The 13,687-nt window shown below is 41.0% G+C and overlaps 1 protein-coding gene across 3 annotated transcripts in view; it reads right to left on the bottom strand.

Annotated features, from left to right (window-relative positions):
- Positions 1 to 13,687, bottom strand: part of LRRCC1 (leucine rich repeat and coiled-coil centrosomal protein 1) — a 104,740-nt gene that overhangs the window by 48,496 nt on the left and 42,557 nt on the right. For all 3 annotated transcript variants that reach the window (XR_012244544.1, XM_073631895.1, XM_073631896.1), the window contains exons 9-12: positions 12,114 to 12,312; positions 6,370 to 6,518; positions 3,388 to 3,592; positions 2,546 to 2,685 (exon numbers count right to left, since the gene is read on the bottom strand). Coding sequence is in view for 2 of the 3 variants with exons in the window: in XM_073631895.1 (XP_073487996.1) it covers positions 2,546 to 2,685; positions 3,388 to 3,592; positions 6,370 to 6,518; positions 12,114 to 12,312 (693 nt within the window). In the remaining variant the exon portion in view is untranslated. The remainder of the gene's footprint in view (positions 1 to 2,545; positions 2,686 to 3,387; positions 3,593 to 6,369; positions 6,519 to 12,113; positions 12,313 to 13,687) is intronic.

The raw sequence follows: 13,687 nt of genomic DNA, 5'->3' as shown, positions 1-13,687 counted from the left end.
GTGTAGGTGTGCAAGTGAGAGTGGGTTAAGAAATATCAAGACCTCCATATTAGAACTCCTAGGATTTGGGAGTCCTCCTGGCAAGACCAGTAAAGATATACATAAAGGTGGCTGTAGTTTATTTATGTTTAGAACATGGTTATAACTGACAGGAAGTGTTGGAATTTACAGTGAGCTGAAATTTAGGGATCCCATGGGTGCTCGAGAAGAAGTGTGTGCAGAAACCTCCCTAGGTGCCTGAGTTTCAGTATTGAATCAGCTGAGCACACCTTCACTATTGGCAGGCATATTTGAATGAATTTATTTGTTTAGCATTGGCATCACACAGTACACATTTAAATATGTATAGCAAATACAGGGTTCACCTTAAACTGGTTGTAAAGGCACAAGGTTTTTTTTTTTTTACCTTCATGCATTCAATGCATGAAGGTAAAAAAAAAAATTCAGTGTGCAGCAGCCCCGCCAAATACTTACTTGAGCGCCCTCTTGATCCAGCAAGCTGTTTGCTCTGGTGGCACCCGGCAGGATGCAGGGGCCAGGAGCGCCAGCGTGGGACCCGAGAAGAGGAGGATCCGGGCTGCTCTGTGCAAAACCACTCCATAGAGCAGGCAAGTACAACATGGTTATTTTAAAAAAAATAACATAAAACAAGGCTTTAATATACCTTAAAGCTGTTCTTAAAAAAAGATAGTTGCTGCATCTCTTTCAATTAAAATAAAAGGGCAGCAGCTACAAGACTACAGAATCAGCAACTTAAAGATTGGCTGTGACAAGCATTTCTAATCCTTAAAATGTTAAGCCTTTATTTTGCCCCAAATTGTATATACCAGCAAGCACTGATCACATCACAAGAACTTTGCATTAGCACAGTCAGACTTCTAGTGCCTCAAAAAGCTTATAAAAAGAGCTTTTTTTCCCCCCACGAATAAGTAAAATCTAAAGTGCTTGGATTTGGAAACACTTGTCCCCCTTAAACTTAAACTCTGGGGACAAAGAAATCTTAACTGGTGCAATAGAACGCCCTTCCCACTGTAGGGAACTGTAGGGATTAACTGCTCATTTCACCTAGGGGATAATAAATAAGGTGATATACTTATCTTATTCCTCCCTTCCCCAGCAGCCAGCGCTGTCTGATATCCAAGCTTGTGGGCAGGGCCTCCATGTCCTTCTGCACAATACAGGACTGTTGGTCTTGCATTTTACAGGATGACCTCATTGAGTTTGACCAGGTGGTCAATGAAGGACTGTTTGTACAAAGAGGAGGAAGCAAGGTATAAGATATGTATTATATTGCAGCTTACCAATTCTCAGATGTGATGGCTGCATTTGTTTTCTTTTTTGTGTTCTTTTATTTTCACCTGATGATCCAGCCAGTAAGCCAGTTGCTTTTCATTTCCAATATTTTTTTTCAGAACATTTTGAAAAAGTACCAAATCAGCGTTTGCCGTTGTAACAAAGATTAGTTGCTGGTTATAAAACCAGATATTATTTGTTTATGTCACAGAAGAGTATATGCTGATATTAAACTTAGTATATCATCATGCACATTTTAGACTTGTGTGAGAAAATCAAAAGATGAACAATAAAGAAACACTGTATAACATATATAAGCATCAAGCGATGAGATTACATAATATAACGTTGCATCCCCACCCATCCCACTAGAGATATTCAAAACTTGGGGGGGGGTAGATGGTGAGCATGCATACATTATATAGACTTCTTTCCGGAATAACCGTGCTCACTCTCGGTAATCTGCAGATGTATTTAAATACATAACAGGGGAAACATTGAGAGCCTGTTGCTTTTTCAAAAAAGCAAGCTCTCCTTGTTACAGGGACGAGACAAACCATTTAACACTGACGAGGTGTAGTTTGGGTTCAATTTGTTAGTGTATCTAAATCTGCTAGTGCATGTAACACTTCCCTCACCCAGACTGACAATTATGCTGTCCAAAGGGGTCTCTGTGCTTCTTCCTCCAGAAAAGGGGGACTCTAATACAGCAGGTGTTAGATCATCAGGTAAAAACAGAAAGGGGGAAAAAAAAGCCCATAAATAAGAAAAACTAAGCCATCACATCAAATGATTGGTAAGTTGTAATATATTACATTTTTGGCTTTGGGTTTAATAACGCTTACGTTTTAGCTGGTACACCAATCTCTCCAACTAGAAATGTGTATTGAAATCATATGCTGAAATGTCACATCAATTTCTGTGGCAACAATATTATTGAAACATTCAATTCAACTGTAGAAAACAATTTCACAGGGACCTACGATTTCACAATCCCACCAAATCTGAAGCTAAACACATTAGATGTAAACCTGGTAATTTATATTCATGGTTCAGAATGTTTATTTCACTTGGAAGTAAATTTAAATGAAATAATAACCAGGCAAAATTTTCAAGTTTACATCCAGCTTCTGAACAGGGCTCTCCCAGCAAGAGATTAAACTGATGAAAACGGTTGATGCTAGACTGTGTTTCATGTCTAAGTATTTAGAAGCTTGTGGGGAGGCGACGTGCTGGAGACAATCAGAAGTACCTGTGTGCCTGCTCCCTTGATGTAAGCAGTTCATTGAGCTGTTGGACTTTATCTTTGTGCTGATGCACAGATCCTCGAAGCAACTCAATTTCTCTTTTGGAGGCAGTTACTTTGCGTTCAGCTTCCTGCATGTGTTTCATCTGCATTCAAGGAAAATCATTTTTTAGATTTAGAGAAAGTGCAAAACAACATTACCCCTTTTTGTGTATGTCTGCTCACACAGCCAATCAGTATAAAGAGAGGACTACCCTTTTTTTAAATCAAAAATGTATTTTATTTGTTAAAAAGCCAATTAGTGTAAAGTGGGGAAAACCAGACGCTTCACACCAACACAACATAGCTTGTTTCTTAAAATTAGTGATATCCGTCAACATTAGTTGTGCTTGGGGATGGGTTAGTGCCTCTGTCTGCTGCCCCCACTGAGATCGCTACCCACGTCCTGTGTGATCTTATAGAAGTGAGCTGAATGCTTGGCTGTCATGCCGATCCAACAATGAGTTCGGCCAGTTTTTAGGTCAGGCACTTGAGACATAAATGCAGCTCAGATCTGCCTTAAAGTGGTTCTAAAAGGGCAGAACGATATTTTTTTTTTTTACCTTAATGCATTCTCTGCATTAAAGTATAAAACTTTGCATGCAGCTTGCAAGCATCTTGTGTGAACCAATCCTTAGTCACATATTGTGGCAAATTAGCTATAGTATGTAGACAGGTGCAGTTACACTTGAAGAAATAAACTCCCTAGGCAGCAGACATTGAAAGTGGTGATTCTTGTTGAATGCCAAGTCTATACAAGAAAAATTATGTTAAAAATTCATTTTGAAAAGGCTATGAATATCTTGTACCTCCAGCGCTTCCTGCTGGATTCTTTGCGTTTCTAATTTAGACATTGCTTCTTCCATCTTTCTAAAGGTTTGCTGATATTCTTCTTCTTTACTAGCAGACTGCTTTATTTTATCGGTAAGCCTCTCATTTTCTTCTTTTAACTGGTGCACAAGTGCTTGCAATGTACATTTCGCATTTTTCTCCTTCAGAAGTAATTCTTTAATCCTACAAAACAAAACACATAAAACACATTGCATTCGCAACGGCTTTACAAAATTCCTCTAATATTAGATGTTGCTTAAAGTGGTTCTAAAGGCTCAGGGTTTTTTACCTTAACGCCTTCTATGCATTATGGTAAAAATCCTTCTGGGTGCAGCTCCTTCCCCTACCCTTATACTTACCTGAGCCCCATCTTGCGATCCAGCGATGTGCACGAGAACAGCGGCTCTCCTGGGTCTCTCTCTCTCCTCATTGGCTCACACAGCAGTGGCAGCCATTGGCTCCTGCTGCTGTCAATCACAGCCACTGAGCCAATGAGGAGAAAGCAGGGGGTGGGGCCGAGCTGTGCTCTGTGTGTGAATGGTCACAAGGAGCACAGCTTGGGAGCGAGCCTGCTCATGTGCACATAGCAAAGGGCTTTTTATAGGGGGCACAGAAAGGGAAGGAGCCAGGACTGCTGATGGATGACCCAAAAAGAAGAGAATCGGGGTTGCTCTGTGCAATACTATTACACAGAGCAGGTAAGTATAACACATTTGTTGTTTTTTTTTTTCATTCCTTTAGATTCACTTTAACAGTAAATGATACACCACCATGTAAAGACTATAGGTGGAAGAGGATGTGAGTGATATAAACATTCACTAAGAGGCCTAGGGTATCTGTAGATATCCATTTTAAAACCCAATTGACCAAAAATGCACCAAGTTAGCCAGTCTTTTACATTTTAATAATTAACAGGATGGAGTTTTTTTTCATAAAATACTGCAAAGCCAGTATAAAGCCATATCTTTAACCAAGTCAGCAGAAAGTTTGATTTTTTTAGAGTACATTGTAGACTGTAAACACCGATGGGCCCTGGGTAGGCTGGACACCGAATGCACATCTGAGGTCTAGGTTTTCTATGTCTAACTTTCATGGGGGGGTGTAGGAAGTAAAGATGGCCATACACCGTTATTTTTTTTAATTCAAATTGGGTGGATGGAGGAATCCCCTCCTGCTGGGACATTGTGTTTTTCCAGCATCACCTGTAACTGTCAGAATATACCGATCAGCTGCTGATCAAGGAAAATTTTCCAACATGTCCCTTTGACAGAAGTCAAGTAACCCTTTCACTGCCACGTCCGTACGCTGTACGGACCTACCGAAGTGCCTAAGGTGGCCAGATCCGTACGGCGTACGGACCTCATTTCTCCCTCTCCTATTTGCTGTGCCTTAAAAATCAGTGGCACCTTATTTTTATTTAACTGGCCATGTGCTTTCAGAAAATGTATGGTTTGGGGGGTCTTTTACAAATTCTGAAAGCTATAAGTGAAAAAGGAAAACCTCCAGATTTTAATGAAGTTTTTGCGTACGTCCGATTTTCACCATTTCTCAAAAAGGCGCAATAAAAAATTGACAAATATTTGCTATTTATTAACTCAATACAGGCTAAGCTTTTATATTTAGTACGAATTTTGTAAAGTTTGCTGTGTTTGTATCTGCTAATAATGTTTTTACTGTATTTTTTCCGAAAATATTGCTTTGGTAAACATTTGCGCAAATGTCATGGGGCCTTAAAAATCAGTAGCACCTTCTTTTTATCCTACTAGTCCTATGCTTTCAGAAAATATATGGTTTGGGGGGTCATTAGCAAACTCTGAAAGCTGTAAGGGAACAATGAAAACCTTCAGATTTTTAGAGAAATGTGGCTATTTACATTTTTGCGTACATTCAGTTTTTACCATTTTGCAAAAAAGTCGTAATTCAAAAATTACAAATATTTGTTATTTATTAACTCAATACAGGTTAAGCTTTTATATTTAGTAGGGATTTTGTAAAATGTACTGTTTTTATCTGCTAATAATGATTTTAGTGTATTTTTAACGTAAATATTGTTTTGATAAACATTTGCGCAAATATCATTGTGCCCTAAAAATCAGTAGCACCTTATTTGTATTCTACTGGTCCTGTGCTTTCAGAAAAAAATATTTAACAAACTCTGAAAGCTGTAAGGGAAGAATAAAAAAACGCAATGAAAATTGCAAAAATGGCCTGGCCACCTGAGTGTAAAAATGGAGCACAGGGCCTGGCAGCAAAAAAGTTAAACAAATGAATCCTGTTGAAAAGGTAATACCACACACTGACCAAAATTTGGGCAGTCCTTGCTGAAAAAAAAAAAAAAAAAAAAAAAAAAAAAGTTTTATGTTCTGATCCCTATAGGTGGCACTACTGACAGGTTTTTCACCTCCTAACGCTTCCCATCTGAACAGAGAGCTGAAATGTTATAGGCGATACACAACAGTGATCTTTAGCACTGTCATATTTCTTCTGAGAATACTAGTTGCCTGCTGTCTCTAGCTTCAATACTTTCTGAGTTACAGTGTTGAAAAAGCATGCAGATTAGAAAGTCAGAGTAAAGTCAGAACTTGTAATCTACATATTTGTTCCAGGTCAGAGGGTACAAAAGTATTGAACCCATCGGAACAGCACAACAATCATACAACTAGTATTTTTAGAACAACAATGTTTTTCAGCACGTTTATTATCCTACCAAACGATTTCTAAATGGTTGTCATTTTTTATGTACTTCTTAATAAATAATTGCCAATATGTTTTGTCTATAAAGAAAAAAAAAAAAGATACGTGTAAAAACCAAATCCCACGATTTACAAAACATAGAAAAATGTGTATAAAGGTGGCAAATAAACAAAAATATCGACGGGCTATAAAAGTTCAGATATTTTAGGATTATGTATCCCAATGAGCTGAGGTCCAATTATGTAGAATTTTGCAGCTTTCCTCACCGATCCGTGGTATATACAGCCATGCTGTTTAGGTCTTTCTCCTCCTTAGCCTGACTTTGCAACTCTTTGAAATTTTCTGTTAGCTTTACGACAAGCTGTTCAGCTTTCCATCGCCGTTCTCTTTCCTGATCCAATTCTTGAACAAGTGCCTGCAATGCAAACACAACTAAATCAGATTTAAATCCTAACAACTGCAAAAGTACTGCCTCATAAAAACACATACAGTGCCTTTCAAAAGTATTCACCCCCCTGGCTTTTTACCTATTTTGTTACATTACAGCCTTTAGTTCAATGTTTTTTTAATCTGAATTATATGTGATGGATCAGAACACAAGTTGGTGAAGTAAAATGAGAAAAAAATATATACATAAACTATTTTTCAGAAATAAAAAACTGATAATTGGCATATGCGTATGTATTCACCCCCTTTGTTATGAAGCCCATAAAAAGCTCTGGTGCAACCAATTACCTTCAGAAGTCACATAATTAGTGAAATGATGTCCACCTGTGTGCAATCTAAGTGTCACTTGTTCTGTCATTACATATACACACCTTTTTGAAAGGTCCCAGAGGCTGCAACACTTAAGCAAGAGGCACCACTAACCAAAAACTGCCATGAAGACCAAGGGACTCTCCAAACAAGTAAGGGACAATGTTGTTGAGAAGTACAAGTCAGGGTTAGGTTCTAAAAAAATATCCAAATCTTTGATGATCCCTAGGAGCAGCATCAAATCTATCATAACCGAATGAAAAGAACATGGCACAACAGCAAACCTGCCGGACACCAAAACTCATGGACTGGGCAAGGAGGGCATTAATCAGAGAGGCAGCACAGAGACCTAAGGTAACCCTGGAGGAGCTGCAGAGTTCCACAGCAGAAACTGGAGTATCTGTACATAGGACGACAATAAGCCGTACGCTCCAAAGAGTTGGGCTTATTGGCAGAGTGGCAAAAAACATTCAGCAAAAAACAAAATGACATGTTTTGAGTTTGCGAAAAGTCATGTGGGAGACTCCCAAAATGTACGGAGGAAGGTGCTCTGGTCTGATGAGACTAAAATTGAACTTTTTGGCCATCAAAGAAAACGCTATGTCTGGCGCAAACCCAACACATCACATCACCCAAAGAACACCATCCCCACAGTGAAACATGGTGGTGGCAGCATCATGCTGTGGGCATGTTTTTTAGCAGTCGGGACTGGGAAACTGGTCAGAGTTGAGGAAAAGATGGATGGTGCTAAATACCAAGGTATATGTGAGCAAAACCTGTCTCACTCTGTGTGTGTGATTGGAGACTGGGACAGAGGTTCACCTTCCAGCAGGACAATGACCCCAAACACGCTGCTCAAGCAACACTTGAGTGGTTTAAGGGGAAACATGTAAACGTGTTGGAATGGCCTAGTCAAAGCCCAGACCTCAATCCAAAAGAAAATCTGTGGTCAGACTTAAAGATTGCTGTTCACAAGCTCAAACCATCCAACTTGCAAAACTGCTCCAGCTCCTTCAAGGAGGAATGGGCAAAAATCCCAGTGATAAGATGTAGCAAGCTCATAGAGACTTATCCAAATCGACTTAATGCTGTGATAGCCGCAAAAGATGGCTCTACAAAGTATTGACTTTAGGGGGGTGAATAGTTATGCACATTGACTTTTTCTGTTATATTGTCCCATTTTTTGTTTGCTTCACAATAATAATAAAAAAAAAAAAATCTTTAAAGTTGTGGGCATGTTCTATAAATTAAATTAAATGATGCAAATTCTCAAACAATCCACGTTAATTCCAGGTTGTGAGGCAACAAAACATGAAAAATGCCAATGGGGGGGGGGTGAATACTTTTGCAAGGCACTGTATACAGGCTCTAGTACCTTACAAGTACTTGGAAATGATTATTCTACAAGAACTATAATATAAGACTGACAGAAGTTCTGTTCTTCTACCCAGCTTGTAAGCTCCAGTCCTTAGTGGCATCTAGTAAAGTAGACAGCATGATTGCCATTTTGACACCCGTTATCAGCTGAAAGGACCAAGGAGTCAGGCATACAAAGCTTGTTGTTCAGCTACCTAATATTGTCTCTACATGCACATACACACAAAGGGTACTCAGGAGTGAAAGGGTGGAAGTGGTGGGGGGGGAAATTTTAAACCCTGCATTCAACGATCCATTCACTTGGTCTGATAAGATTATAAAATAATTCCCAGGTCACCTCAACGGGTTCTCTAAAGGCAGTATAAAGCTGGGTATACACATACTGAGCCTTGGTTCACACTTGTGTGGTGCGGGACACCGCATGTGATTCGCACCACATTCCTGTGCACTGCACATGTCTATGCAATTTGATTTGAGCCATTTTGTATGGGTTAAATTGCACCCGCAACAAAATGGTGCAGGACCCTTTTTTGTCGCACCTGAATCGCATTGCATGGTGTTTACACCCATGTTATCTGATTCTGGCAATCTCACTGTTTTGCAAGCTGTTTCAGAGTGTTTTTATTTTAACACTGACATCTGCAGCAGATTGCATGGACACCATGCGATTTTTAATTGTGGTGCAGGAAACGCACAGTATTCGCATTAGTGTGAACCTAGGCTAAATGTTAATAACCATGCAGGACAACAATTGGAAGACAGGGAAAGAATGTTGTCACCCTATAACAAAACTTGCCTGCCAATAAATCTTTATGAAAAGGATCACCATGTCTAATATCATTGGGAGGAATAGTGCCCCAAGGGTCAGATAAAGCTAGCAAAGTGCCGCAGTTTGGCGACCCCTGTTCTAGACGATGCAAAACCCACACATTTCAATGCCTCCCCTTCTATCCTCTAGGAAGCTAGGAGTATAATAATTAATAAATCACTAAGTCATTGGTCTCGTAAAACAATCTTCTTCGTTATACTAAAGTTGTATTTCATATTTCTGAAACTGTGAAAGTGCCTACGATGGCATAAAGATTAGAAGAAAATAACAAGAATACTACTACAATAACTTCCAACATACTCGCCCAAACTTAATAGAATTATGGCCTGCAAGTAGCAGTAAAGCATTGTACATTTAAAAAAAAAAAAAAAAAGTTGTTTTTATTTACAAAAATTCACATATGTTGCTTGCTTACTTCCTTAAAGGGGTTGTAAAGTTTCATGTTTTTTCACCCTAAAGTAGTTGTAAACTCTTACAATCCACTTTTGACTACAGAGAAGCCTATAATAAGGTTTACCTGTAGCTAAACCGGATATCTCTTAAACCTGCACCGTTTAGGAAATATCCCCTGTATCGGAGCTGTGTACAGGGACCGCTGTGGGGGCTTCGATCTAAGGTGAGTATTTCATAATGAGCTAGTATGTTATGCATACTGTTATGCATACTAGCTCATTATGCCTTTGTCTTAAAAGGATAAAAGTTTTTTTTTTTTTTTTTTTTATGTGGGTTTACAACCACTTTAATGCATTCTATGCATTAAGGTGAAAAAACTTGTGTGCTTCAGCTGCCCCCCGAACCCGACCTTTCCAGTGATGAGCCCAGCGGCTTCAGCCACTGTCTCAGGTCCTCATTGGATAGATTGATAGCAGCAGGGGCCATTGGCTCACGCTGATGTCAAATCCAGTGACATGGGAGCCGGGGGCGGGACAGAGTCCTGCTGTCTGTCAATGGACCCAGCAGCGGGACTCGTTAGCACGCCCGCACGGGTGCTTCCATAAAAAGCTGCTCTCTGTAGGGGCATCCTATGAAGAGGAAAAGCCAGGAGCGCTGTCGGGGCACCCCAGAAAAGGAGGATCAGGGCTGCTCTGTGCAAAACCCTTGCAAAGAACAGGCAGGTATGACATGTTTGTTATTTTAAAAAACAAAAAACGAACCTTTAGTGCCGGTTCACACTAGACGCGGCACGACTTGCAGGTCGCCTCACCGAGGCGACCTGCACTCGACTGCCGGGGCGACTTGCAAGACGACTTCTGTATAGAAGTCTATGCAAGTCGCCCCCAAAGTAGTACAGGAACCTTTCTTCTAAGTCGGAGCGACGCAATTAGAACGGTTCCATTGTACAGAACGGGAGGCGACTTGTCAGGTGGCTAGGTCGCCTGACAAGTCGCCCCCGTGTGAACCGAGCCTTACAATCACTAAAAACAAATACCAATACTGTAGCTGCTGACTTTTAAAAATCAGGTACGCACTTCATCAATTCCTTGGCTTGGGACGATAAGTACATTAAAAATGGACATTCTCCCTAAGCTGCTTTACATTCTTCAAACAGTCCCCATAACGCTGCCCAAAACATTTTTTCACACCTTGTGTTCTCTTTCTATTTGCTGTATATGGAACCGAGGAGTTTCAAAATTACGGTACAAGTTGCTCACCTATAATAAACTTCAAGGCAGCGCTGGTCTTTCTGACTATGAATTATATCACACAGCTGTGCTCCTCTCCCAAATGCTCGAGTGGTTCCCTCGTCCTGTGTTTAAGGTGTCCACTATGATGGAACAAGATCTCCTTCTGTTTGATTTATGGCCACTCCAGTGTGGTTTTAAACAGTCTTCCACAACAGCTGGAGGGCCCCAGGTTGCCTACCCCTGCTGTAAATGGTATCAGCAGAGGCTTCTTACTCTTTATGTCATCAGACCGTCTCGACACTTACATCTTTATTTGACAATCCAGCATTTCCTGAGGGTGTGGGCACTCCAACGAGGCCATTCCATCACTCCGACTGGCCTGTAGCACATACATTTATCGAACCTCGCATGGGCGTCCCCATCTCTGGAGTGGGTCAAGGGCACTGGCTTGTGTCTCTCCATCTGTCGTCTTTTTCCAGGCAACATTTTGCCTCTAAACATACACACACCGTTTATTGATGGAGTTCAAAACAGTTGTGCCCTCTCCATGAGACGCCTAGACATCCTCTATCTACAATATATCAGCTTCTCCACTCCATAAAAATCTCCCAACTTATATCAGGATGTGGTCAACGGAAATGGGTAGAGATCTTTCTGCCGCCGATTGGCAGACTTCTTTCTTATTTACTCATAATTCTACAATCTCTAGTTATGCCCAAGAAAATAATCTCAGGATCCATTTGCGGTGGTAAAGAACCACCGCCTCTTCACATTGGATAATCCCCTCCACACCTAGTGGTTGTTGGAGATGTGGCTCTGAGAGAGGCACTTATCTACATATTTGGTGGGACTGCCCCAGGATTAAGCCCTTTTGGACACAGGTTATTTCCATTTACAATACAGTCTATGACAAGTCTAACTCCGGAAAGAGGAATAGTAGCATTTTCACTTTTGAATACAGGTCAGCTTTAAAAGGAGAAGTATGGCCAAAGCTATTTAGGGTAGACTTCTCCTGCACTTGGTTGTACACTCCTGTGACCTGTTTTCAACTGACAGCAGGCTAAAGTCCACGTCACTCAGCTGGTCCAGGCTCAAGAAAGATCCAGACTTTATAATTGGGATCCACCCAGATGCCTGGACCGAATCTCAGAGAGCTGTTGGGAGGCTGAGCCAGCCGCTCTTCACCCCCTCCACAGCCCAGCACTCCAGTGAGCGCTGGTGGGGCAGAGCATCGGAGACAGTGACCGGCTCTCTGCTCAGTGCAGACTGGAAATGGAGTAATCAGCGGTCTTTGATCACTCAGGTCTTAGAAGCGGCGGAGTACAGCTGCACCATCAGATCGATGCTGCGTCCACCTAGACGAGTATAATTGTTTTTTATTTTTAAACCCAAACTTCTCTTTTAATGGCTAATAACTCCATACCCTGTATGTAGATTCCTCTACTGAGTTGGATACTGATGGTTCTAGCCTTCTTTGCGGAGATCTCAAAGGCCCAACAAGTCGCGCAGAGACCTGTTCCATACTGTCTGTATTTGCTCTTTCTGACGATCCACTGCTGGGTCTCTGTGCTTTTCTGTGAGGGCTGGGGCTCTTATTCTTGGTTGCATTTTGCTTAGATACACTGTAAAATGTAAGATGATAGAAAATAATTATACTTGTAGCCTATGGAAGCTGCAACTCTACAGAATTGAAATGGTGATTAATCCCACATAACCACATCTAAGTGAATTGATCAGAAATGACTGAATAACTAAACTGCTCCTCCACCAAATGGATTTCCTATGTGTTTACAGGGACACATTGAAAAAAGAAATATACAGATTTTACATTGAGACTGTTATTAATCACAAAATAGAAGTATCAGCATACATACAACAAACATATTCTCACACAAAAATTGCTAGCAGTTAGGATCAGTTCATACCAGAATGCAGTGTGGGAAACAGAGTTCCATGTGTGTTTCCTGCACCACACTCGTCTTGTGCGATTCATAGTATGAACCTCCCTAAAAGTGATATTGCCCTACAGTTAAGCCTGACCTGTAGGTGCCTTGTAAAGGGCCTGAAATTGTGCCTTTTAGTAGGTCTGAACATCGGCTTCAGCTGATGGCATATCTAGCGCAGTACTCGCTGCACTGACGGAGGACTGACTGTAATGTGAATGCAGAGAGTGTTGTGCCCAAATGGTGACTCGCATGCACGGAAGTGACACTGTCGTGGCCGTCATTCAAACAGCTGGACAGCAAACCTGAAAAGAAGACAGGGTGAAGATAGAAGTGCCAGGAGCAGTAAAAGCACACCATTGGAAAGCTCCACTTGAAAGAAAAGTCTATCACAATGTGCTAGTAAGTGGTGCATACTAGTATGCAATAAATTATGGCAATGACCTGCAGGGGGACCATTTTACTTTTTTGGCTAAAGCCTGCTGTCAGCTGACATCACTGCCACTCCAGGCTTTGGAAGCGACTCGACAATGACCTTAGGATTCACCCAGATGCCTCAGCCCTTCAGTGTGCTGCTGAGAGCCTGAACCCGTAGCTTCTGCCCCAGCCCGGTGCTTCAGTGAACAATAGAATGTCACCACTCTCAGCTCCCCGAGAACCGAGCGATCAGTGGTCATATGATCACTTAGTTCTCTGGCTTAGAGACAGCTGCAGCATCAGAACGGCAGCATCAGAATGATGCTGCCGTGAGGAAGTGAGTACAGAGGTTTGTTTTCTTTGTATTCCCACACTTTTCCTTTAATGCTAGGGCATTGAAAAAGCTCCAGGCCCAGGTCTCACTAAGGTTGAAAAATCACTGTCTTAAAGCATTAATGAAGCTGCTACACAGTAAGAGAACCACATCTGATACCCTTTAAATCAGAGGTTTTATTCTACTATAATTGATAAATATTAACTTTGAATAATTGGTTACCAGCACCATTTCCTTAACCCTTTCGTGATGATAATTTTTTGAAGCATAGATGCACAGATCAAGTTTAACAGCATCAGTATG

Source organism: Aquarana catesbeiana, linkage group LG05, assembly GCF_042186555.1.
Source record: "Aquarana catesbeiana isolate 2022-GZ linkage group LG05, ASM4218655v1, whole genome shotgun sequence".
Lineage (NCBI taxonomy): Eukaryota > Metazoa > Chordata > Amphibia > Anura > Ranidae > Aquarana > Aquarana catesbeiana.
This window is presented reverse-complemented; position numbering and strand designations above follow the sequence as displayed.